Here is a 27,078-nt window from a genome sequence, read left to right as displayed (position 1 = left end):
ACCTACGAGCAGGAGCAGCAGGTGAGTTTGTCTGCTTCTTTAATCTTTCCTCTGTTGGCTTTGCTCAACAAATGCATTCAATAAAACTAAATCTCATCATATTAACTTAAATGTACATTATGTACTTTTATTAAAATATGTTACTCAGTCACTTCCCCACACAACTATGCATAGAAAGACCTTGAGGCAATCATGTACCACAGTTTGGTTTGTTATGTTAAAAAAATATAAAACATGGCTCCATAATATAAAAAAAATGCACTGCCCCAGTTCCCTTTTACAAAGAAATGTACTCCGCAGGGAGCTACATAATAGCACCGTGATGACTTACACTCCAATATACATTACATAATAGATAATTATAACAACAAAATTACAACAACACACAAAAACTACACAACAAATTGAGGTTTGATGATGACACAGAACAACAGGGTGGGTGAATCTTGTTGAAATATGGTATTTTAGTATTTTTGAAAATGGGTTATGGGTTTGACTGATAATAATGTTAGGAGACTTTATTATGTGTGATGGATAGATCAATAATTGTATGAGCAGACATGGATGAATCTGAGAGCACCACTCTCTCCTACAAGGAGGAGAAAAATCCTTATAACTGAAGTTACTGAGGGTTTGACAGTCAACATGTTTGCACTTGAAAACACAGTACGTGACTCAGCTGAGAGAATGTATGTGATGAATATATGAATTAATGAGAGTCTGAGTGAATGAATGTGTATAAAAGGATTGACGTTTAGATGAAGGAACACTGTTGTAGGTAAATTGACATATAAATATGTGGCACCAGGTAAGTCTTGAATGTAGTTCTCTCCCTGCATGTAGAAAGTGTCCATGGCTCTTTTTCCTATTAAATTACTTTTGCTGTAAGCTCCCCCCGCTCAGTTAACCGTTGTAGCAGACCGGGCCAACTTGGAAACCAAATTTCTGGTTCCCCTTTCCAAAGTCAGACACAGCCACGTCAATGATGGGGAGCGTGTTGGACAGTGGAGCGTCAAATTCCAACACAGTCCTCTCCTGCCCTGAGCGTGTCTGCAGGACAGAAAAACAACCACACAATCAAAAAACATATGTAGGTGTATGTGTTCATGCTCAAATATATATCCGTGTTACTCACCTGACACCCGTCGTACAGTGCAGTGATGTAATGCGCGTTCTCGTGTGTCAGCTCCTCCCCGTCGCTGCCTCTGAAGCGCAGTGCGTGTTCGTGGCCGTAGGTGGCGGTGTGCAGCCACGCGGCAGAGTTCAGGCAGTGGTAGGTGAAGGTCTGCTTGGCTGTCGCGCTCAGCAGCTTCAGGAAGTTCAACTGGACAATGTGGATTGGAACGCCATCTGACCCAGAGTAGGAAAACTGGAGGATCACACACACACACACACACACACACACACACACACACACACACACACACACACGCGCGCAAGAATGAAGTAAACAGAAGTGTGCATTCAGTTGTTTGCTTAATGCAACACTGTCACAAAGGCCATGAAAGACTCAATTAGCAGTTTTTGTCAACCCTCCATTACATAGTCTTAAACATGGTCATTGTTGGTTAGGATTTACTTTTAACTTCTGCACCTTGTGTTCCTCACCAGGCTACCACTTAACACTTAAAATTCTGTTTATTAGGCAGTGGAGCAACAAGGACAAGAATGCTTGCAGGCTTCCTTCCTTTGAACATTGCTGATTTTGTTCATTAGAACAACCAGCCAAGCTGAACGTACCACCACAGAGAGTCAAACCTCATGTCTTTGCTGTAGTAGAAAGGAATTTTACCCTTGTTGTTTATCAGTACAGAAAGCAAGCTTGTCTGTTCTATAACACAGAAAATCAGCTGAAGCTTGTTAGTAAATCAGATAACAGCTTCTGGTGTGCTCATCACTAATATGATCTGATTGCTGCCAAATGTCTAACTTTAGTTCAGCTGATGGTTTTGTTTTACTCTGAGCAGCATTTTTAGACACTCTGGAAAACAGTGTCTGCCAAATGCTGCTTTGAAAATGAAGTGCCTCTTTAGAGCTGATAAAAATGATTCTATCTGGCATTCAACTAAATATGTCCCACATTTTCAGCAGTGTTTATACTTCTGATTAAACTTTTTCACATTCAAAGTCCTTTTCCATGAAGTGTTGTGTAAAAACATGCATTAGCAACATTGATAGGATGCAAAATTATCACATCATACCTGTTTTCCTTTCCTGAATTTACTGTACCATGTGCCGTGCTTTTCCCCTTTCCAGGCAGCTAATTTCACCTAATGGCAAACAAACAACAAAAAATCTGTTTCATGTTCTCTGAATCAACACAGGTGATGACTAAATAATGTTTAATCTCTCTCTAAGCCATTCAGCTTTTGGCAAAGGCTCCAGTTAGCTTTTAACAGTTTATCAAATGCCCAAAAAGTAAATTAATTAATAATCTCAATTGTGTGTGTGTGTGTGTTTCTGCATGTAAACTAACCGACTGAAACTTCTTGTCAGGGTGCAGACACGTCTCTCCTTCTGCAGTGAAGTTACAAAACGCTTTGAAGGAGTCTCTATGGCAACCCTGGTTTGGATCTATCCAGTACTCACCTGGAGAGAGAGAAAGAGGGAGGGCAGGGGAGAGGGGTCAAAAAACTCAAGGCTCCTACCACTGTCAACAACAAAAACACCAAAGAGTGACGAATCCTGCGGAGACAGTTGATATTAGATGGAGAAGAAAACACACAGACACAGAGAGAGAGAAGGACAGCAGAGATAATGAGTATAGACATGCAGGCAGACAGCTGTGATAAACAGAAATGATGAAGTACCATTGGGGAGCTCTGGGTGGAGGAGCCAGAGCTCCTTACAGGTGCGGGCTGGGCTGTGGTACGTCCCTTGTGGGTTACGCAGACCCTCCACCTCCACTTTCATAGAGGACAGAGATGCAAAAACTTCCTCCATGCCTTGGCCCTCCTTCTCCTTCGTCCAACCATCCTGCTCCGCCTGGTCCCCCTGCATCCATTCCTCCTCTCCTCCATCGACTGCCTCCCGCTCCTCTTGTTCAAGTGCAGCACCATCCACCGAGTCGTGGGTTCTCCTTCTCCGTCCTCGCTCTGGTAGGGGGGCCATTCCAGCGGCTGGCAGCCCCTGAGGAGAGGACAGGAGAGGTGAGGTGAGGTGAGGAGAGGAGAGGAGGAGACAGAAGGGCAAAGAAAGGATAATAAGTGAAGGGAAAGAAACAGTTGCAGAGGAGAGTTTATTGAAGCAGACAGATACAAGTGAAAAAGGGTGAGAGGAGGAGAGTATGGGTGAAGTCACACAGATGTAAATTTAAGTAAATGAGGTTTGTAAAGTTGCTGATCTGTAATCAGAACTCACTGGTGATCCTGGAGGTCCTGCAGGTCCAGTGTCTCCTCTGGGACCAATTGGACCCTGAATACACACAGAGCAAAATGATCAGTTTTGGGCGGTGGTGTAATGTAATAGCACTGAATAAATGAATCTAATAAAACAATGAGTGTCATAGTTACCTGGTTTCCTTTAGAGCCCTTTAGGCCAATAGCACCCTGTGAGAGAGATAAAGAAAGAGGAGAGACACAGAGATGGGATGGATGATATTCCAGCAAACTCTGTGCTAACAATGATGCAGGTTTGTAGGCCATGTATTGTCAATATAATCCTGTGTACTCACAGACAGGCCTGTGGGGCCAGGAGGACCGGGGGGCCCTGGTGGACCAAATGGACCCTGATAGAAAAGACAAAAGAAACAGATGAAGAGAACAAGTAGATCTGCTTGAAGTAATGACTACAAAGCATTGCTCTGTATCTCTGTAGAGATTGTGAAGAATAAAGCAGCTTATTCTTGACAAAACCCATGAAAAGACCAAAACCAACTATGCATTAATCTGTCTTTTAAAACTTTCTGTCTTTCCTACCCTGTCTTTTGCTCTCAGGCCCAAGATCCAAGAAAATACTTGTTAGAAAAATGTTCCTTTTGATCTTTCATGGGATCTGAGGACAACTAGAAAGACAGAGAATATCGCCAGCCTCATCTTTTGAACAGGGATTAACCTGCCAGCGGTGCCCCAGACAACGTTCAGTAGCCTTATGGGCAATATTATAGTGAATTTTCATTGATCAAAGAAGTTATATTTTATGTTTCTTCCCTGGTATATAGTGAACTGAATTTTGCATACAGTTATAGTAACAGAATGGCAGGGGCCCTCATGAAGGCATGAAATCACACTATCACAAACCAACTAACATGAGACGGACCTGCAGACAGGTGCAGACAGGTTGTCTACATCGTCTGGTTTATAATTCAGGCTTGTGTATTTGTGTATGTTTGTAGCACCTCATCTCCTTTTGGACCTGGTAGTCCTTGGTTTCCTGGCAGTCCTCTGTCACCCTTCTCTCCAATGTCTCCTGGGGGCCCTATCAGACCAATTAGTCCACCGTGACCCTGCACAGATATCACAAATAAGATCAAGGTCATAGTCACAGTTAAGGGCAGAGTAAATACTTGTGTGTGTACAGTATGCACGCACCTTGTCTCCCTTCTTGCCAGGGTCTCCCTTTAGTCCTGGTAATCCTGGTGGACCCTGAGAAGATGAAGTTATGACGAGGTCAAAAACGAGCTGTGCATATAATAAAACCCACTCATCTACTACTCTGACTGAGATATAAAAGTTGGTAAAGGGTCATCATCCTATATTTTCACAGCAAAGGAAATGAGCTGAACCTTTTTGTCATAATGCCAATAAATTCTATCTCTTGTCTTAAAGGAATAGTTCTACATTTTGGGAAATACACTTATTTGCTTTCTTGCTGAGAGCTAGATAAGAAGATCAACACCACACTCATGTCTGTTCTCTAAATATAAGTGTCTCCAGTCTTTGTGCTAAGCTAAGCTAACTGGATACTGGCAGTAGCTTTATATTTACCATACACACATTAGAGTTATATTGATCTTCTCATCTAACTCTCAGCAAAAAAGCAGATGATTTCCTCCATTGTGTCATGAAAAAAATCTTTGGAAATTGATATTTGACGTGTCATCTTACCATGGGACCTGGTGGTCCTGTCTGGCCAGGTGGTCCATTTAAACCCTGCTCACCCTGAAAGAAAGACACAGAGATGGAAACTGTTTCTTAACCTTCATCTTTTTCTGTGCTTCTCTGATTCATTCTGTGCTGTCACTGAACTAACTTACTGCAGGGCCGGGAATCCCTCTTAGACCCTGGGGGCCAGGCTTGCCAGAATGCCCCTGGGCCCCCACAGGCCCTGTTTTCCCTATGGGACCCTCCAAACCAGCAGCACCCTGAAACAAACAGGGAACAGAATGACCTTCAGAAACTGGTAGGATTCAGAAGTTATGATTCAAAGAGTTGTTTCTAACACTCACCTTTGCTCCTTTCAGGCCTGCCTTTCCTTCCTTCCCTTGTTTACCCAAGTGGCCCTGGAGAACAACATTTTAAAACATTTTTACCTGACTCTGTCATAAAGATACACACACACGCACACACACACACACACGCGCTGAGAGAATGCATTAAGAAAAATACTTGCAACCTCATACAACCAGGGAAAGAGGGCTTCATTTTTTACTTAATCTAACAGGAAATAGAAATGAGTGCATCAGAGGTGAATGCAGGAACTGACAAACACAACAACACAAACCCTTCGCCCAGGAGGTCCAGATGGTCCAGGTTCCCCTGGTGCTCCTGGTGGTCCCTGAGAAATTTAAAGAAATAGGTTACATGGCTAGTCTTTATGTTGTTGCTGACAACATATTTAATGCTTATGAACATCATGGATGTCATAGTGCATGGTGTGTGATGTAGAGGAGAGTAGCTCACAGATTTTCCAGGATCGCCTGTGTCTCCTTTAGATCCCGGCAGACCATCCACACCCTGATGAGAAAAAAAAAATGGTGGGCAGAGGAAAACTACACAAAGTTTGACCAGAAAATAAAGCTGAAGATGTCTTAAAGGTAACATGAGCAGAGGTAGAGGATTGCCTGATGAAATGATCTATTTTAAGTGCCCTCCACCACATGGTGCTGGTGGTGTATGGGCTTACAAGACACTAGAGAACAACAGCAACCAAGAAATCTGTAGCATCATGTAAGTCAAGAGAACAAGGTACCCTGTCTTAGCCACCAAAAATCTCCTTTTTAAAAAGTCAACTCAACATATTACCATCCTCAGACACAGATTAAACCAAATCAGGATGCTTTCACTAAACACTTCCAAATACTGACTCATTTGGCAGCTGTAAATTATGTTAAATAGCAGTTCTGTGTATAAATCTTTAATGTGTTTAAAGTCTGGCTTAATCCTCATTTTCTCAAACCAGTGTTCCTTATAAAAATTTCATATTACACAGCAAACTGTTCCTGCAAATATGGTGTAAATCAAAAAGACAAAATATTGCTGTGACATCCTTGGATGAAGAAAATCATGCGTTCTATCCTAGTTAAAGATCTTTTTGATCAGCCTTTGCTCTGGCAATTGAACAAGACAGATCCATAACTACCAAAGGAATGCGAATTAGAAGAAAAGGATGAAGAAGAATAAGGGGGAAAGGAGGACAAATAGAAAGAGCAGGCACTCACATTGGGTCCAGCCTCTCCCTGCTGTCCGAGGTCCCCAGTGAGGCCTATAGGACCCTGAGGGAGTGAGACAGCTTGAGCTAGTAATAGTGTACAACAGAATAGGCTATAAATGTGGCGACTCATGTACTGCCTTACAAGGACAGAGAGCACTAACTACAGCAGCAGTAAAGTGAAGACAGTTCAGTCAACAAACTGCAACAAACAGAAAGATTGTAACTTCATTTTATGCCTTTTTAGGATGATTAATTTCTCTGGATAATCTTCATGGAATGCAAGAGGAAAAAGGACAAGGAAAAGTGTTCTTTCAACTTTCTTTACGACTTTGTCTCTTTGGCTTATAGAGATTAAAATGAATTTCCCCTTGGGGATAATTAAAGTATCTATCTATCTATCCATCTAAAAGTATCTCTGTTTTGCTTAGTCACTGTCTGATCGTCTACTATTAATTTAGGCTGAAATCAGTATAAAAAAGTAATGTACAATTGAATACGTTCAAATAATGTGATTTAAAGGTAACTTAACCTCATTAAATCACATGAATTTCACTTGAATCGAAAGCTGCAGTGGCAGTTACTGAGATCTGCTAAGTGAGTTAACTTTAGCATGAGTTCAGTTTAGTTAGGTTTATTTTCTCCATTATTGCTGGATTCAGCTACTGCCTCATTTAGTTAACACATGTTCACGTGTTATTTGGCTCAGTTTTGTAGTTACTGAAAATTTAAAATGCTGTTGTTACAGAATTTATACATTTCTATGATATAATAATTTTTTTATAGAAGTAAACAGAGGGCAGAATGTCAGATTTCAGTCTTTACTCGCTTTTTTATCAAATATTTCATCACTGTGCTTCACTTTTCTAGGGCAGGGCACAGTAACGTTATGGTACCACAGACTGTACTAAAGTTCATTGAGCAATATTATACAGGTTCATACTGAGTTACAGTGCTTTGTGCTGCATTGTATTGCATAGTACATAACAGTAGAGTGATGAAGACTGTTATCGGTTTTAGTGTTTCTCACAGCATTGCCCTTGGCTCCATCTTCCCCTGGTGTGCCCCTGGCTCCTGGAGGACCAGCTGCTCCTGGAGGGCCTGTATCTCCTTTCTCCCCCTGGTCTCCTTTTTCTCCCTAAAGTAATAAAGGGTTAGAGCAGAGTCAGTCATAAAGAAGGGTGAGGCAGAGGATAACAATGAATTAAGCTTAAAAAATGAAGATGGTGGGCAGAACAGTTGAAGATGTCTTCAAGGAGTGGCCCCAAAGAAAATCAAACAAACTCACGTGTCTTCCTGGAACACCAACTGGCCCAGGGTCACCCGCCTCACCATCCTCCCCCTAATATAGAAATAAATTGAGGGCATTAAACACAGAAAGAGATCAATTATTTGAACATTGTAATGTGCATCTAAAAGGTGCTCTTTCCTCACCTTCTCTCCAACAACACCTGGCTGTCCGACCATTCCTACTCGACCGCTCGGACCCTGTGCAGCACAGACATCATAGTATTTCTTCCAATTTCAGAACAAGTGCTTGACTACATGCAAAAATAATGCAAAAATGTGTCTGTCAGACTTACCTGTCCCCCAACAGGTCCTTGAGGGCCAGAGGGGCCTTGTTGCCCAGGTGGACCCTAAAACCAGGGATATGATGTAGAAGAAATAACAATTACTCATTAGCAGGTGCAATTGTGAAATTGTTTTCACTTTGCGTGTGTGTGTGTGTCATGATGGCATAAAGCAGTCCCGGAGACGCCTACTGTGGCGGGAACTACCACAGTTTTTAGTACTTTGGCAGGTGTTTGTCTGTCTGTGGACAACATCCTGACCATGCAAGATGCAGCCATGAAACTTATTACTCGTATTATAATGTAGTAATAACTAGTGAGTACTCATAGGTCGGAACGTCAACATGTTGACGGGCATCACAGCTGCCGTGATCCCATTGCAAGATGGTCGTTAATTACTCTGTGTAAATGAAGGAAAATGTAATGTGAATAAAGGATGGATCTTTACACAGGATATAAGCTCACCATTAGTCCCACATGTCCACTCTCGCCCTTTTCTCCTGGTAGGCCTGGCATGCCCTTGGAAAACACACACATACAGGATTAAAGGATTAGTGTCGAGCTCCAAGGTCACTCCATCTTTTCAGAAAACATCACTTCAATGGTCTGCAGCCTGACTTCTGGACAAATCTCACCTGTAATCCTATTGGTCCTCTAGAGCCCTTAAAGCCGCGGAGTCCCTCATCTCCTTTCGGACCATACATGCCCTGCTGGCCGCGGGGACCTGGCTCTCCATCCAAACCCTACAACACAGTGGAGGAGAATGACAAAGACAAAGAGTGAGAAATTTTTTGCAACTGTGAAACAATTAAGAGCTAAATCAATGTGGTTATGGTCTATTTATACAGAAATGGAGAAGTCAAACAAAAACTTGAATTGCTCATACAATGTAATTCAGTGTAATTCTGTGGTTTACCAGTGAAGTCTTTTGAACTACACTGCAGACTGAAGTCTCTACAAACAGTGACCAGACTCACAGCTGTCACCTATAAGTGCACCAGATGTGGGTCAAAGCCGAACTGTGTCATACATTTTTCCTGTAAAAAATGGTTGTATTCTCGCTGCGTTGCATTTTAAAGAACTATAATCCACCTCTCTCAATCGAGTACACTTGCTGTCTACTTCCATTTCTCTCCTTGCAATTTTCACACTTGAGTTCAGTGTCCTTGCCTGTGTAGCTGCTCTGGCTGTTGCTCTGACTCAGGGTATATTGATGTATGTTATAGCTGATTTCTTGAACGTCATGTAAATGAAAAACAATATTTCCATAATTGGGGTAGGGGATTAGAAAAACCTGATTTCTCCATGGTTGAATTCTTGGCCATGTTTTTGTTTTTTTCTTCAGCTTTTAAAAGTAAGCGTGTGCATCATAAACACTTCAGACAGGGAAAATATTTCTGTGACGACGGAGCAGCAAAAGAAGCGATAATTACACATCGCGATACACTCTTACATTTTAAATAATTCACACAAATTCGAAGTAAAACTGTAACAAACAAACAGTAGCCTCTACTAGCAACTAAACAGGTTGGTTTATAGCTCTGAACATTTGACTCAGTGATACAGTTAAAATGAGAAAGCAATGCATGTATACACAGATCCACAGTAACCAGGTTACTACACTGCATGTGTCCTCCAGTAACCTGGTGTCTTGAGTGCGTGTAAATGTAGTGATTCAAGAGTTTCTCATTAGGTCTGTGCTACAGTGTGATTTGAGGTATTTTAGTTTCCAAGACCCTGCGGCAGATACTGGTTGCCTGGTTGCACTGTTGCCTCACAGCAAGGGGGTTCTAGGTTTGAGCCCCTATTCGGCCGGAGTTTGCATGTTCTCCTCGTATCTGCGTGGGTTTCTCCTCCGGTTACTCTGGCTTCCTCCCACAGTCTGAGGACATGCAGGTCAGGTTAATTGATGGTGGTAGGTGTGAATGTGAGTGTGAATGGTTGTTTATCTCTATCTGTCACCCCTGTGATAGACATGTGACAGGGTGCACCCTGGACAGGTGTTCCCTGCCCTCACCCAGTGTCAGCTGGGATTGGCTCCAGCGCCACCTATGACCCTCAGAGAGTGGTATAGCTAATGGACAGATGGATGAAGACACTGAGAATACAAAGAGAACAGCAGACTCACTGGGAGTCCTGGCTGACCGATGGGCCCTTGAGTGCCAGTTGGGCCTGGAGGACCCTGTGGAGAGAGGGAGAGAGAGAGAGACATTTAGACAAGATGAAACCTACTCTGATTATGGAGTACAATTCACATTGATGTATTTTTCCAGCTGTAAACTCACTGATTCCCCTTTGTCTCCTTTGCTGCCTTTTTGCCCGGGGCCTCCCTGCTCTCCCTGTGGATACACACACACACACACACACACACACTTTATTACCACAGCAAAAACACATACACCCTCACTTTGCCTCTCAGACTCCCGGAGACACACGGATTACCTTATCCCCGTCATCTCCTGGAGGCCCTGCAGGACCTGTAGCTCCAGGCATCCCTAAGGGTCCCTGGTCTCCATCCTGACCTGCTGGCCCAATAGGACCCTTCTCTCCCTGGAACACAAACACACACATTTAACATGTGTTATTCTGCAAGCAAACTATAAACACAAACTAATGACCATACTCATATGCCTCATGAGTCAATGAAATGCAGAATCATTGAAAACAAATTAAGTCTAATGGGAAGACATAAATAATTAATTACAGGCTCCCCCTTCTCTCCCATTGGTCCAGGTCCTCCGATTGATCCGGCCCGACCCGGCTGTCCGATGGCACCAGCTGTTCCTGGAGGGCCCCTCTCACCTGATGCACCCTATGGACAGAGTTTTTCATGTGAATTTGTTCAGACACCAATTGATCATCGTTTAATTTAACTTGCTACAAAAATTATAAAATATTATACTGAAAAAATACACAACCGAAGAAATATGCTCTCATTTCACAGGAAAGCATACTGAACATGAACTGTAAAAACAAAAGAGATGTACTCGAACTCACTATGGCTCCTTGGGATCCTGTAGGTCCTGATCCTCCTTTCAGACCAGGAGGCCCCTGGAAAGATCACTTATATTATTTAGAATATTAAGAAGTCAAGTCATTTCCTTGGAGTGTGGTCTGTGTTTCTGTGTGTTACCATTATTCCAGGTGCTCCTCGGCTCCCCCTGAACCCTTTCAGTCCTGGAGGACCGTTCTTCCCAGGTGTCCCAGGTAATCCTGGGTCACCCTGAGAAAAAAAAAGATAGAAGAAAAGAAAGAACTTGTTGACTAAAACCCAAAAGACTCTAGTGTATGTAATGATAACAATCAGTGTGACATAACTGTGTGGACCCACCTTTCCACCTTCCTTCCCAGCAGCCCCAGGTAAACCATGCTCTCCAGGTACCCCTGGTGCCCCTGGGTGACCTCGGTCCCCTGGTGGGCCAGACTCTCCTGATTTGCCCTGAAAAAATATACACAAGTGATTGTTTCAGTTACACCAGTACAGACGCCACAAGGCAAGAGATATATTACATAACAAAAGTGATTCACATTGTTGAACTCACCTGTGGCCCCACAACACCTGAGGGTCCCGGAGGTCCCGTCTTCCCTTGGAATCCCTGCAGTCACAGAAATGTCAAGGTCAAAGAAAAAAATATTCTGGTGTGTGTGTGTGTGTGTGTGTGTGTGTGTGTGTGTGTGGTGAAGACCATTTCTCAAAGAAACAGTGAAGTAACTGATGACCTCCTATGACCTCACTCACCGGCTCTCCTCTTTGACCCGGGTGACCTGGAAGTCCATCCTTCCCAGCGGGACCCTACACACACACACAAACATGCATGCACACAAAACCACACAGACAGACACATAAATACACACATGTGCCAAGACCAAGGAAATTAAAGGGGGCTCAGGACAGAAATTGGTATAATCTTGTGTAATCTCAGACAGAAAAACTGAACAATTCTGATCAGAAAATGACTTGAAGCAGAATGAAATGTTGGTACCATGCAGCCTGCACCACAGCAAGACACCACTGCCCTCAAAGCCACAATAAACAGGCTTGTAGATGAATATTTTTTCTTCTTAATGGCTAAAACATTGAGATTTTAGATTGATTTATGAACTTTGTTTGTTCCTGTTTTGGTCCTATCTTAAATAAAAACTAATTAATTAAAAAAAAAAAAGTGTAGTGGTGGAGTAAATCTTTATCCTGATAGACACAGTTCAAAATTAAGACAATGACTAATGAATCAAGTCTAAATTTTTGTTTGTGTGTAATCTTATGTAGGGTTGCGTATTGAACTTCAATACTTTTATGGACCAACCAAATTTGTTTGATACAATCGAGGATTTGGAAATGGCTCATCATTCATCACCTACAGAGTCAATGAGTAAACGAGTAAATCTCGTCAGTGTCAGTGAGCACAATAAGCATGCAGCATGCTTGGACCAAAATCTAATAATGCTGGTGATCGTCATTGTCTTTTTGTTAAAATGGGTTGAATGAAATTGGTATGAAAAAGGTATCATTAAGAATCGGTATCAAAGTCAAGATCAGTATCAGTACCACTATTCAAATTTTTGAACAACATCCCGCCCTAATTTTATGTATGGATGTGTATGTTTTGCCACTCACGCTTGATCCTTTGGGTCCTGGCTCTCCGTTCCTTCCATGCGGCCCTTGAGGTCCCTAAAAGAACATAATGCAGACAATATAATAAGCAATCAATCAGTCTATTAATTGATATGATATGTTACTAGTGTTTTTCTTACCCTCTCTCCAGTAGATCCTGGGGGCCCATCATGTCCTGAGGTACCCTATGAAAATTTAAGCAAGACAGAGAACATAGAGTGAGATAAAAAAAGGAAGTGTATTCATCCGTCAGTAAAGACTGATGAGGTGGAACTATTGGCTGAGAGTCAGCTGACCTTTTCTCCTGATTTCCCTGTAGGCCCTTTTGCTCCTCTGGAACCACGTGCACCCTGCAGAAGAAGAAACATGAGTGACACCAAAGCCAGGATGTTCCTGGGCTTTTACTGACCCAACACATATGGTGTGATTCAAACTAATCCAAACCCAGTTCAGGAAGTATTGAGCCTCTATAAAGTGCATTCAGGGACTGACAAAAACAAAAATGTCAACCATACTGACATCCCTAGAGACACACCACTAGCATAGCTAAAAAATATATATATATATATAAATATTTGTGTAGCTATCATAACACTCACATTTGTGGGTGTATTGAAGCAGAAGTGCATTGAGGCTACTCCATAATCTCCATGGATTTTCATATCTTATCTAAATGGGGCTGTAATGCCTCTTCCTGAACACATTTTAACCAAGATAAAAGGCAATTAGCATTCAACAACAACATGTCCCATAAGTCTTTGTTACATTGTCAAATCCTCATTGAGGCTCTGGCTGAATTCTAACAAGATAATCCTTTTATCTTTATTAAAATGACAAGATGTGGACCTCTTACTTGCCAGTGCAGTAGTAGAGCAATGTAGTTCACAACAGGGAGGAAAAATGTTTCGTCTTTTCAGAAATACGAAAAAGACCTTCAGCAAGAAGACCCTTGAGTTACTAAAGCTACTGGAAGAGAGGATAGCCACGAGAGCGGGCCGGGACTTCAGCCCTCAATTCCTAGTCACAAGACCTGGTTTTAAAAGTGCAATCCATTACCTACTGAACTGGGGAATGTTTTGAGACACAGCACTCACATTTGAACCCCTCTGGCCCGCGGTTCCTGGTTGTCCTGCAGGACCCTGAGTGACAACACAAAAAACAGGATGTTAATGGATAAATTCGGATTTCCTGACATATCATCATCATGATTTTACACCCACTACTCACTTTTTTCCCTTTCTCTCCTGCATCTCCCAGAGCACCAGGGAAACCATCAGAACCCTGAGGAGGAGGAATACACAAACATTCACTTTGTATGAATGACACACTGCACACACTACATCTGAAACTTGCCTAATTTAATCCAATCAAGTGTTGATTACTGTATTCATTTTACCTTTGGTCCCTGTCGTCCTGGATATCCTGGCAGACCAGGAACTCCCAGTTTCCCCTAAAAGAGAGACAGTGTGACTCAACTTGAACTAGTTTTTTGTACCAGATGAGTTGAGAACATTTTTATCAATTACAATTAGTATTATACTTGCTAACATAGCTGCATACCTTCTCTCCAGAAGTACCAGAAGGGCCAGCTTCTCCTTGAGGACCCATCAGGCCTTTGGGTCCCTCAGGCCCGTCTTCTCCTCGGGTACCTGGAGCTCCATTATCTCCTGTGTCTCCCTTTGCTCCCATCTCCCCCTTGGCCCCTGGGAAACCATCTTCTCCCTGCCGACAGAGCCAAGTGGAGGAAAATCCAGTTTAACAGACAACATAAAATCACAGATGGAAGTAGAAAGAGCTCACATACTGTAATTAAACAGTGGAGGTAACATGATATTTTCAGACAACAAAACATCCTCAATGTGCACAGACTGTTTTCTGTCTCTCTTACCTTCTCGCCTTTGCTTCCCTTTAATCCTCTGATTCCATCTGCTCCCTGTCAAACAGGAAACGATACAACAAAACAACAAAACTGTAATCAACCACAAAATAGAAAACACATGATATAATATTACTGGCTGTTCATGACATTAGCATGAGCTTGCGAGCATATAAAACTGCTAGCATGCTGACATTCACCTTCATATACAGTTTATCTCCATAAAGAACATCCAGCTAATTGAAAGTTAAACACCTGGGTCAGGTCACAATGATTCAGACCTGGATATTATCAGCCTGTCCTGTCAGATTACCAATTTAAAGCCAGGGATTTAGTGTACTCACAGCTTGTAATACTTCTCCCCATATGGTTTTAAATTGGGTACATTTGTTCTTTTCTATAGCTACCGTCCTTTCCATATTCAAATAATCATATGTTTTCTTGCCATTCATATATTGTGGGCAGGTACGCGGATTTCCAGTGCTCAAGTATGAATTTCTGAAACACAACTGATGAAAAAACTAATAATCCTTCTCCTTGGATACCATATTGTGTCCTGTAATAAATCTTGTAATATATACAAATTCATGTGGTTACTAGGTTTCAGTGTCAAACCAAATCTTGATCTCTGATTTGCATTGTCTACCTTAACTCCTCGTTGTCCAGGGTATCCAACAGGCCCCTGCACTCCTGGAGGACCCTACAAATGAAAACAAATACACATTAAGATGACTGACACCTACTCTTCAACTGTAGCAACAGCAGCACAACATACAGTACATGTGTTGTACACTCACACAGATACATGCATACTGTACAACAGACTTACCGGCAGTCCTTTTTCACCTGGAGTTCCTTCCCTTCCAGGATGACCCTGTTAACGAGAGAGCCAAACTGCAGTTAGGCATGTAGTTGTGATTTTAAGGTTAGGATTAAGGGTGAGGGAATGCATTATGTCAATAAGAGTCCTCTGAGATATGGAAGTGCAAACACTGCATGTACTCACTGGGGGCCCATCGTTTCCAGGTAAGCCCTGCATCCCTTTCTTCCCTTGAGGCCCCTACCAGACAAGAAAGACCAGTCCATTATCTCGACTTCTGCACCCCAAAGAGTAAAATCCAACTACAAGTGTCTTACCTTCTCTCCTGGCAGCCCTACTAACCCCTGAGGACCAGGGAAGCCCTGTAGGAGAGGTGTAGCATTAGTATTTCTGTTTATGCATATATGCAGTCGGTTTATTTTTGTGAGTATCTGTGCTCTGCTCGTACCACAATTCCAGGGTTGCCTTGCTGTCCAGGTGCGCCGATGTCTCCTGGTTGTCCCTGTTGCATACAGGAAATTATGTCACCGGGAGTGATTTGTCATCAGGCCCTTCTGTCTACTACCTTTATTATACTCACAAAGTTTCCCTTTGAGCCTTGACCCCCATCAATTCCTCGAATGCCCTGTGAGTAGAGAAAAGACTAGTTAATAGAAGGGACTCATTTTTCTTCTGCGTCCTTGAGTGCACTTGTTCAGCCTCCATATTAAAAAATTGAGGAAATGACAGCAGCTCTTTATTACAAAATACCAGGACAGTGGAGGAGGATGTATGGGTTTTAATAGTAGACAGTGAAGCTGCCAGCTCTATAATGCATGTATTAATTTCCCTATGTGGGCTTTATTTTCTGGCTGCGTCTTTGTCTGTCACATGAAAAATGTTTTCCTAAAACATTTTTCCCTGTCTGACTAAATAGAGAAGACATGACTTTTATGTTCAACAGACATTTCCCTGAGGCTTGTTACATGAGCCTCTTGGGACTATGACTAAATGAAACCAGAGATTATCAGCCACCTCACTGATTTGGTTCTACCACCTCATTGCTACTTGGCGTTTAATGCTTGATTAACCAACAGCAGCTAAAATGTGAAATTTAAACAAAGGAAAAAACGTTTCCTCCATGTGTTATCAGATGCTTACAAGTGCAAACTTGTGTTGCTTAAAGTATGAACGTAAATTATGCAAACTAGAAAGAATCCGCTTCAGGTGTTTGGAAATGTGATGTATTTGGCAGAGAGTCATTTTCTCAGTGGAGATAAGAATTACATAACATCATGTTTAACAAATGGAGAACCACTATAACATTGCGAATAAACATTATCATATGGAATTATCTGATCATGACACCACAGTTGGATTTATGTTCATGGTGAGAAGAGCCTTAGTTTCACTTCATGGATAAGCACAAAGGCCAGACAGCAGGATAATTACAATTATGTTATGTCTTTTAGTTTAATTTCATTTAGATTAATGTATGTGGCTGTGTGCAGATGTGGTATGTATAATAAAGTATAAAGTTCATACTCACAGGCTGGCCTGGAGGACCAGGACGACCTCTGGGGCCATTCAGACCTCTGGAGCCCTGAAATAGACATCACAGTTACATCCAATGAAATATAATCAGGTTTGTGTGTGTGTATGTGCTCTCATACTTCATACTTCTATCTCTGTAAGGACCAATTTGAGTTTTAGACCCTTTTCTGAAAAGCCTCTTCAGTGGGTCATCTGAGGATCAAAGATCCTGTTTTGGAGTTACGGTTGGAATTAGGGTTCATTTAAGGTAAGTGGGTCAGTGAAAGACCTTATAAGTATAGAAGTACAGTGCATGGATATGTATTTGTCTGTGATAGGATACCAGGCATAATTACAAAGAAATTTGAGTGTGTTGGTATATTAGGGTCTAGGTATACTGGAAGACAAGTGAGCTACAAAATCCTAACTTTCACTTGCTTAGCATAATTGGCTTTGGGAATTAATTAATTGGGAATTTTAAGTGGTACTTTAGTGATTTAGTATTGTAAATACTAAAAGGTGGGGGATTCACAAGAGACTGCAGCAGGTGCAGAGATACCCTGAGTCTCTTGTTTGGATCACACTCCAATAAACACTGGACTCCACATTTCCCATTGTTCAACTTGATAGCATCTTTCATTAGATTTAGATAATATGTAAACATCTCTCAATCTCCACAACCCAAGTTTATGAAGCAGGTTCTCAAGATAACTCTAACAACCAAATCATCAGGGTTATTTTCTCAGACTTAAAAAAAACTCCTCCAAAGCCACAACACACATTATCTAAACTGTTTTCAAAACTTGAGTAGTATGTCATGACAAGTGAACTGATCTTCATATGAGGTGGAGCGCCTATTGAAGTCATCTTTTCATACATGTGTCTTTTGGGTGTAAACACTCACAGCATCACCTGGTTGTCCTCTTGGCCCGGGTGGCCCCTCGGAGCCCTGTGAAAAACCTCAGGCATTAATACCCAGATAAAGAAACATAGACCAGCATAAACATTAATACCTACAACCACCATGACCTCTCACCTTTTCTCCTGGCTCTCCTGACGGACCTACAGGACCTGGTTTCCCCCTGTCCCCCTGAGAAAATACAGGTATAGAAGTTGGAAATTGGTTTCATGAATTATCAGCTTAACCACACTCACTACTTCAGTCAGCTAACTTACTTTATGTCCTTTGTCTCCAGGGAGACCAGGCAAGCCATCAAACCCTCGATCCCCCTGAAATTTGAATTAATATGGTTAATATTTCATATTTTGACAGAGCAGTCAGTAAGTGAAAGTGTGACATCAGCTCTACTTCACCTTTGCTCCAGCCTCTCCTATTGCACCTCGGCCCCCATCTGTACCAGATCGACCCTAATAACACACATACACGCACAAGTTAGACATGGCAGATTCCTCACTGACATCCTGTCAAATAAGTGTTTGAGTTATTGAGAAAAGACTATTTCAGGGTGATTCTATGAAATTAGACCATAATAACAGAATATGCTATTTACTGAGAAAAGACTGGAGTTAATAGTCTCACCCTTTTCCCAGGACGCCCATTCTGACCTGGGATACCTGGTAGTCCTGAAGGACCCTGGGGAGAAAAGGTGGAAAGAGAGCAAGCGACAGTCATGCTAGTTAAATGAGCTTCTGCATTATACAAGGGAGTGAAGTACTGAGTGTGTTGCCATGGCATCTGCCGTGCCAGCGAACTCACCGGTGGCCCCGTCTCTCCGTTGGTCCCCTTCAGCCCAGAAGGACCTGGTCCACCCTGGGAAAAACGTTTACAACGTTCAGTTGTCGAAAGAAGTCTGCTTTGGGATCCTGTGTGTGTGTGTGTGTGTGTGTGTGTGTGTGTGTGTGTGTGTGTGTGTGTGTGTGTGTGTGTGTGTGTATAGTATCATACTTTTCTACTACAGGAATGTCCTGTAACCTACGTCATGGGTGCTCCTTTTGTTTCCAATGCGCTCCACCTGCTTTGGAGGTGAGTTCCTGACCCACTGCTCAGGATGTGAATGCAACAGGTCGTTTGCAACACTACAATTAAAGTGGGGTGTGTGTTTAACTAACCACTGCACAGATGTGTGTTACAGAATACACTAACCGTTCAATTACATTTCCCAGCAACATTCAGGTGGCCTAGACTTTTTCTTTTAAATCTTGCAATATTTTTTGTAGTAATGTATTTTTTCCACTTAGTATTTAAATAGCATGACCGAACATAGTCTTGAAGAAAAAAACCCTGAGCAGTCTGTTCTCCAGCAGATTATTCACCCTGCACCCTGCACACCACACACTAAAATGGCAACGTGATGTGGCCTCACTCACCAGTGGTCCAGGTCTTCCCCTGAGGCCGAGTGGTCCTGGAGGTCCCTTCATAGCCAGCTAGAAGAGGAGGAAAGAGGAGGAGGAAAGAGTCAGACAGCGACACACAAACTGCAGTAGGTTTACATTCAAGTTTTTTCTATGTGTTTAAGATGTAAAGTAATGTTTTGGTACCTTGGTCTGCTGCAGGATGGCCTGGGCCTGCGCCTCCTGTGCAGAAACCACAGTACCTGTCTTTGGATCACCCCCTGACTGGAACTACACACACACACACACGATCACACACACATACACGCAGAGGATGCTTTTTAGTCAAACTCAATACCCCACCCAGTGGCCAATATGTTCCACTGCTATTCAAGTCTTGCATAAGAAGGAGCAGATGGGTGAAAGTGAAAGAAAAATAGATAAGTGGAGAAACATAACATATGCAGATGCTTCCACACGGAGCATGAGGAGTCACTGAATGGTTTGTTTAGTATGAAAAGGATGTGAATCATAAGCTGTGGCCTTCACATTCACCAGATCTCAACCCAAGTCAACACTAAATAAAGACATCGGTAAACAAAGGATTGTGTTCACACATAAATGACACAGAACAAATACATTTTGAAGCACGCTGAAGAACTACATTTGATGTGCACGTATGAATCTACACTTTATATGGTTTTAGGTTGAAACCCTTTATAAGGGTTAAAGCAGGAGCAGGCGATATTAGCAAAGTTAAACAAATAGTTCATTTGTGTAATCTGAGCCAGCCCATTTCTCTGTTACAGCATACAAACATTCCCGTTTGCCCTGAGGCTCCGTTAAGGGTTAATAGGGGCAAATAACTGCCAGAGCAACAACACTGCAGTTTCTAAGGCCTTGGGCAACACAGAAGTGTCTTCATGTTACCGGTATGAGCATGATGTTGCCTGGGGGACCTGGTATCCCATCAGCTCCATTAAGGCCCGGCCGCCCTGGTGGGCCCTGAGAGGAGACAGAAGAGGACAGTTATACAGAGACGCCAACATGTGGCGGACTCAGTCACTCACACATTAAACGGAGGACAGTCCTCACCAGCTCCCCGGGGTCTCCTCGAGGTCCCACTGGTCCTGTGATTCCAGGAGAACCGGCCTCTCCCTGAAAACACACAGACAAAAACACAATCAGTCGGTTCAGAGTGATGGAAACGATTTCCATTCCATTTCCATATTAAAAGTCATTTCAGCTGCAGCTTTCGTCCACCTCTCCCATGTGCAAAACTGTTCTTCACACCTGAAGATTGAGGTGAAATGTGTTTCAAGGTAGATAGCTAGTCATCCAGCAGAATTCACTCACCTCAGGTCCTGGAGGCCCATGTGATCCTGTAATCTGCGTTCCCTGCAGACATTTAGGTTGAGGTTTAGGGTTAGGTATCGTTTGAACATTTTGATACCGGTGCTCATTAACTACCAGACAAATACTGGACTTTTGTTTTAGTCAATGTTGATATTTTACTTTAAAAAACAAGATATCAATATATGAGATTTCACATAGACATAACATAAAGAAACATTTTGGATGAGGACACTTTTAAATTTGTTGTTGAAGTATTTGGCATGGGCAATATGGGTAAAATGATATATGTCACAATAATACACTGGTAGAATGTTAATGCATTTAAAATAGATTATTTCCTTAAATTTTCTGGTTGATTATGGATTAAATAACTTGACATGTTTGGCAGAGTTTGGTCTATAAAGTAAATTAAACACCTGCAAAACCAAAGTACTTTAACACATTAATGCAAATATCAGATCCAATATTGCCATAAAATTGTCCACTATCACAGATTTGCAGCATTTCCCACAATGCTCTAAATATGCACAGAGACATTAAAGGAACATTTACCACAATACATACAGTTTAACTAAACCACTGATGGCAAACACATTTATCTGTTTTCATGGTATCTACATTGTCATATCACTCATATCACTGTATTTGTCAGTGCTCTGTGGTGAACAGAATATGTCATTGCTTCTCACATATGTTTCTGATAATTCTCTACTGCTGTTTCTTCTTTCTTATCAGCTGACATGTGAGTCAACATTTATACAGCTGCAATATCTGATATCTGTTACAAGCTAAGATCAGCTGATAATATCAGAAGGTTGATTTATCAGTATTTATTGGACTTTACCGGTGCATTGTTAATACTTAATGTTATTCAGTTACTCTAAAGAACCCATGTTTCAATTAAAACGTATGCTAAACTTCCCAATGCAGGCCTGTCCCGACAAAAGCATCTGTACAGGACCTTTACCTCTACAGATCCTTGTGTCAGAAAACGGTTAGGGTGTTAAACTATTTTCCTGATTTCCAGGTTTAGATCAGGAAATATCTGCACAGCACTCAAAATATTTTGAGGGTCAATATGAAGCCCTTGTGTGGTTGTGTTTCTGCATGTTTTTAAACCTGTGTGTATTTTTCTCACCACTCCCAAATAGCCTGGTTCTCCTTTCTGTCCTTTCTCTGGTACATCCTAATGAGAGGACATGGACAGACACATGCAGCATTAATTTATGCACACAGGATTCCCTTCATGTAAAGCTGAATAAATTCTCAGTATGTGATGGTTTTGATGGTACCTGTGTGTTTAGAGAGAACTCCCGTTCTCTCTCAGCTGGTCCATAACGGTCATCATACTCTTCCTCATATTCATACTCGTTCACATGGTAGTAATCTGTAGTGTTGTCATAGTCTTCATACTCAACAATCTGTCCAACAAAACATAATGATGAGGCACAGAAAGAAAACAGAGGAAATACAAACTCACGCAGGCACAAAGCTAAGCTCTTGAGTCTCACCTCATACTCTGTGACATTAGGACCTGCGGTCACCGTGGAGACGGACATGTCATCGTAAAGGTCACTGTAATCAAACTCCTCAAACTCTTCGACCACATGTTTCTTCGGTGCTCTCTCCACCTGAGAACCATGAAAGAATGAAAACAGATGACAAAGAGCCCACCAACAGATGGAGCATCATGTCAGCACATGTAACTTTTTGCGTATACATATGTTGTGTGTATATATATATATATATATATATATACACACAACATTGAAAATACAGATAATTTGTAGGACATAAAGGATGCCCACTGAGATCTCAGAAACACTTCCTCTGCCAGGCCGTCTGACTGAGTGATCCTTCTGGTACAGCTACAGCTGGACTAGGCTCAATATTTTTACTTTGGCTTCTTCGAGGGGTTGCACATTTCAGCATGACAGCTTCATCAGTGCCTCAGTCCCATGTTTTCCATTAACGTCTTCAAGCTGATTGCACTTCTGGTCCTGTTACAAAAAAATCCAGTTTCTGAACACAATAAACCAAGAATCCTGGAGCGTTTTGAGCTGCAAGCCGGACGATAAATCAAACAGAAGCAGCGGAAGAGGATTTGAAACTTTTCCCAGAAGTGTGGAGCACTGGCACACAGAACCTGGCAATGGGTACTAGATCATCAAGCTACGTAGAGTGTTTTACTATGAAGAGAGAGGGATACTGAGAAAGAGAGGGTGAGAGCTCAGTGGGCACTGGTAGCTTTTCATGTTTTATAACCTTATTTCAAGATGGAAGTATCAAATCAACTGCGAGGAAATTAACAGCTGGAGGCGTTTGAGTGATGCTTTTTTTTATTAGAAATGTATGTGTGTGTGTATAGTTGTCTGCATTCGAGAGAAAGAAATAGATATAGATACAATCTGCACATGCAAATAGTGTATTTACAGTATACTGGAAGCCAAATAGTGTTGAGCTAAATATCTGACTAATTCTCCATGCAGCAGATGTTTCTTCACAGCCCACTGTGATCTTACTGTGACCTTTTCATTTATTTTACCCAGAGGATTTCTTGGTGTAAATATATGACTGAAAATATTCAAACGATTCATCTTTTTGTCATATCTGCCATCTAAACTGTCCATAAAAACCTGTAATAGTTTCCCTTTTACAAATGAAACCTTCGGGGCTCCTTTGATTTTGAAATGTCAGTCTGGATTTATAACATCCAATACCTGAAATGCCTCCCAGTGTGGGTTATGTGAGGAACGGGGCAGGTAGACCGAATGGCTGTATCCCAAGTGGCCGATATGATTTCTGACCATTTGCTGTTCAAGTCCTCAAGTTGATATGTGGTTCAAGTCTCTCACTGCCCTCTCCATTTAGATGTAAGAAGGGGCCTTACCTCCTCAGCCTCTGTTAATATGCTGTCGTAGGGCAAAGGTGCGTCACAATCTGGGATGTAGTCCTGACAGTACGTCTCTGCTGCTCTGGGGTCATCAACGATCAGGAGCTGCTGGATGTCTCCCTGCGTCACAATAACACACCCAAACAAGAGTATTAGTAAAACCACATGAGCATCAGTAACGAACGTGTCACTTCACATTATGGATGTCATCACTGGTTGTCACTGAACAATGTGTCATTCATTACATGAATGGCATGTCATATCCATGTGTCTTTATCTTTGTATTTGTTCATTTGGTCAGATCAAAGTCACACGACGGGCTGTTTTCACAGTTGATGTGCAGTTAATCATCTCCAGACCTTCAGTCTCAAGTGGTGCCAGCACATTAAGCCCACAGACAGACACAAGCTCTTTCTCCCTCTCGTGCTGCTCTACACATGCACACACACATCCACAGACATGGAAGGGAGTCCAAGCCAAACATGGGCTGGGAGTTGTTCAGTTAAACAGATGGACCACCTGACACTGAAAACAAAGGTCAGAGTTCACACTTGAAATCTGACAAAATTACCTCACACTGCTGAAGACACAGCAAAAACAGAACTAATAAAAGTCGACGAGGACTTTACACAGCTGCAGATTTGGGGAGGATTTTCCCAGTGCTTATTGTGAATAATGTGCAGGATTTTGTGAGTTTAAACAGTTATTAAGTGTTCATTTTTGCAAAACTACTGATGAGCTCTAAGAATAAATATTTATATTAAATGGGACTTTTAGACTACTATTGCTTTATCTGTTTTACATTTAAAAACTTTTGCTGCAGGGTTCTGGCACTCATGGTATTGGAGCAGTGGTTAAAGTGCAGTACACTCAAACTACCACTGGAGGGCAGTGTAGGGAGAAAAACTTTTATCCATTTGTCACCATTTGATGGATTAATCAAACAAGCAGCAACAAGCAGAGACACTTACCACACACAAGAAACTTATTGTGTGTTCTCGTTCTTTGTAGTTTTTGCCAGTTTTTATTTATTTAGTTTTTTTAGTTTTTAAAAAGCCAAACGACTTTACACTTAACAAAGTAAATGATTTGAAGGTAATGAGCCTGGTTCTTCCCTTCAATAGATGTGTGAAACAGTGCGACAGTTTCAACTCCACTCACTCTGCCTCCATGTCATATTACATAACATCCCGAGTCACACAGATACAAATGCACACATTTATGTTCCTACTTCAAACACGTCTTCGTCCAGCAGGCGAGTTCCAAACACGGTAACTCCGTCTGTGCTGATGCGGGGGTCGTGACCTCTGAGCAGGTCCAGGGTATCCAGCTTGTCACAGTCCAGGTAGAGAGTCACAGACTGGCCCTCCACACTGTAAGCTATTCTGTGCCACCTGGCAGGAAAGAGAGAAGAAGAAATTCAATTTTTATTTTACAGCTGTTCCTTTTTGAGAAAGTGTTTCTAGAATCCTGCAGCAGCCACATGAGGGAAATTTCCTGCATGTTGTTTTTTTTTTTTTACTATCATTAATATTCTGTTCTCTTTTTATTATGGCTCTGCATGCCTTTAAATTATCAATAACTTTCATGTAAGGCAAACACAAAAGTGTGTGTGTGTGTGTGTGTGTGTGTAGTTACCCACTTGCCATCAGCCAGGTTGATCTTCCTAAAGGTGGGGTAAAGTTCGGGTGGTGGATGACCCTGATGGTCCTCATACAGGAAGACAGGAGAACGACCGACCTCGAGACCCAGCTGTTGTGTGCCCTGAGGGACGTAGAGACAAAGGATGGAAGGAAAGAGGGATGATTGGAACGAATGATAATGGGAAAAGGAAAATCATTTTTAGTTAGTGTAACTCAGGCTCTTTATGTTTGGCCATATCCCGCTTAGACCGAGATGATGTAGAGTGTATTATGCGTACCTGCGAGTCATACAGGGAGAGGAGAAAGACCTGTGAGCCTTTCACAGCTCTAACTGTCGTCATCACTGAGAAATTCATAGGAAATGGCGAATCTGATGGGAATTCGCGCGCACGCACACACACACACACACACACACAAATTAGGACACAGGCTCTCAATGACCAAATACATCCATAAACACAGTTACTTATTTCTGTATCAAACAAACACACTGTATTAAAACTTACCAGGGAAGAGTTGCTTGGTGGGCGCGCTCAGTTGAATCTTCTTGTCAATTTTAAAGGACAGGTCTGTCTCTTCTCTGCCCTTCCTGCTGGTGCACAGACCAGCCTCCAACGATACACCCTCCATGTCTTCCGACAGCTCCAGGACCTTCAGGACATCAATGGGATTGGCTGCAAAAAGACAAGCAACACTATGACTGAGCGGATGGGTGGGTTTGATGATTAGTGGATTTGAGGCTGTTCATCAAGGTGTCCACCTAGCCAGCACAAGGCCAACACCTTCATTCAAGGTTTAAGCTACTGAAAGAAAAAGGTTTTTTGTCATTTTTTGCCAAACAGCAACCTGCACAGAATCAAACATTGGCAAGCACAGTGATTTGTTCTGCTTCCCATGGGAAGTGGCAGACGTTCAAACTTAAGCTGCAGCAGCAAAACATGGGAGTATCTGTGCTTGTTCTTGAGAACGTGACAACTACATCCTCCTTCATATTCTGCTGCTGCCATTTCAGTCTGAAAAGGAGAAGTGCTGCCCCTGTGGAGATTTGGAAGCCATGACCCTTTGTCATGAAAGAAAACAAAGAAAGATGCATTCACTCAAAACATATTCACTGTCACATCTCGAGATACAGTTAAAAGCCAATAAGTTGTTTTACGTTGCTCCTCAACAATATAGTTGGACTGGCACAACTGAACAAGAGTAGGAAAGGATCTGGAGGGATTCATAATTTTGGTTACTGACAAAGTTTTTATTACTTTTTAAATGACTTTTTCTTTATACCACACAGGGAAGATGTCTGGGTATAGAGTATAGAGAAAATATAAAGGGCTTGGATAGGATCCGAGGCCCTGTACCCTCCGTAAGAACAATTGTCTGTTTGATGAGTAGTGTTTATTAGTTTTTTTTTAAAGTAAGTAAAGTAAGATACTAATAATGGGAACAAGTAAAGACAGTTCTATTTTTGTTGCAATGCCTTTCTGCCAGTTCTCATTGCTCTTACCACAGGATAAGGTCCACATCCCCATTGAGAGTTAATTGGCGAGCACCACTGAAACTGTTGACCAAAACTGTTTTTGAAGCTGCTCTAATCACAATTGTTTATATTACAAACAGATCAAACACTTCACATAGATTTTTAGACCCTATTGGCTTATTTATGACTTAAAACCTTCTCATGTCAACCTTTTTTACAGGCTCAGCAGACAGCTGTTTTCAGCAAACAAGCTCTGATGAACGCACTATGCATTTCCCATCCAACACTAAAAGGCAAACAAAGTAATTGCCCAGCTGATGAACATCATTAGCAATGATTTAAATACATAAAGTGACAACCTCCTCTAAATGTACACGACTGTTTGTTGTTGTATGATGCTACATTTAAGACGTCCACTTTATCAGTAAGATCATCTCATCA

General features: G+C 41.9%; 1 protein-coding gene across 1 annotated transcript; it reads right to left on the bottom strand.

The window, feature by feature from the left end:
* Positions 1-903: 903 nt before the first annotated feature.
* On the bottom strand, positions 904-26,689 carry col5a3 (collagen type V alpha 3 chain). The gene is made up of 67 exons (XM_022738061.1): positions 26,665-26,689; positions 25,670-25,837; positions 25,442-25,533; positions 25,163-25,284; positions 24,752-24,914; positions 23,518-23,640; positions 22,139-22,258; positions 21,920-22,048; positions 21,766-21,813; positions 20,628-20,669; positions 20,367-20,429; positions 20,202-20,276; positions 19,479-19,562; positions 19,308-19,364; positions 18,697-18,750; positions 18,520-18,573; positions 18,294-18,347; positions 18,156-18,209; positions 18,016-18,069; positions 17,884-17,928; positions 16,996-17,049; positions 16,048-16,092; positions 15,916-15,969; positions 15,785-15,829; positions 15,654-15,707; positions 15,477-15,521; positions 15,294-15,347; positions 14,660-14,704; positions 14,332-14,493; positions 14,168-14,221; positions 13,999-14,052; positions 13,866-13,910; positions 13,068-13,121; positions 12,912-12,956; positions 12,775-12,828; positions 11,899-11,952; positions 11,702-11,755; positions 11,491-11,598; positions 11,293-11,382; positions 11,157-11,210; positions 10,864-10,971; positions 10,602-10,709; positions 10,445-10,498; positions 10,288-10,341; positions 8,795-8,902; positions 8,625-8,678; positions 8,172-8,225; positions 8,023-8,076; positions 7,877-7,930; positions 7,619-7,726; positions 6,599-6,652; positions 5,841-5,894; positions 5,662-5,715; positions 5,387-5,440; positions 5,195-5,302; positions 5,046-5,099; positions 4,530-4,583; positions 4,337-4,444; positions 3,674-3,727; positions 3,513-3,548; positions 3,361-3,414; positions 3,025-3,129; positions 2,811-2,994; positions 2,477-2,589; positions 2,202-2,270; positions 1,136-1,369; positions 904-1,050 (listed from the first exon to the last, which is right to left on the bottom strand). Exons 1-67 carry the CDS (start codon positions 26,687-26,689, stop codon positions 904-906), a joined length of 5,142 nt encoding a protein of 1,713 aa, XP_022593782.1.
* Positions 26,690-27,078: the final 389 nt, after the last annotated feature.

The sequence above is a fragment of the Seriola dumerili genome, unplaced genomic scaffold, assembly GCF_002260705.1.
Source record: "Seriola dumerili isolate Sdu_G_001 unplaced genomic scaffold, Sdu_1.0 BDQW01000035.1, whole genome shotgun sequence".
In the NCBI taxonomy this organism is placed as follows: domain Eukaryota; kingdom Metazoa; phylum Chordata; class Actinopteri; order Carangiformes; family Carangidae; genus Seriola; species Seriola dumerili.
This window is presented reverse-complemented; position numbering and strand designations above follow the sequence as displayed.

Bases quoted from the DNA above. Each gene is read 5' to 3' on its own strand.
- col5a3 (XM_022738061.1), bottom strand. From the start codon at position 26,689: ATGGGGATGTGGACCTTATCCTGTG. The intron at 14,494-14,659 runs GTAAGAGAGACA...CTCTGTCGGCAG, and splicing joins AGGGAAGCAAAGGCGAGAAG to GGAGAAGATGGTTTCCCAGG. The intron at 3,415-3,512 runs GTAACTATGACA...GTGTGTATTCAG, and splicing joins AGGGCTCTAAAGGAAACCAG to GGTCCAATTGGTCCCAGAGG.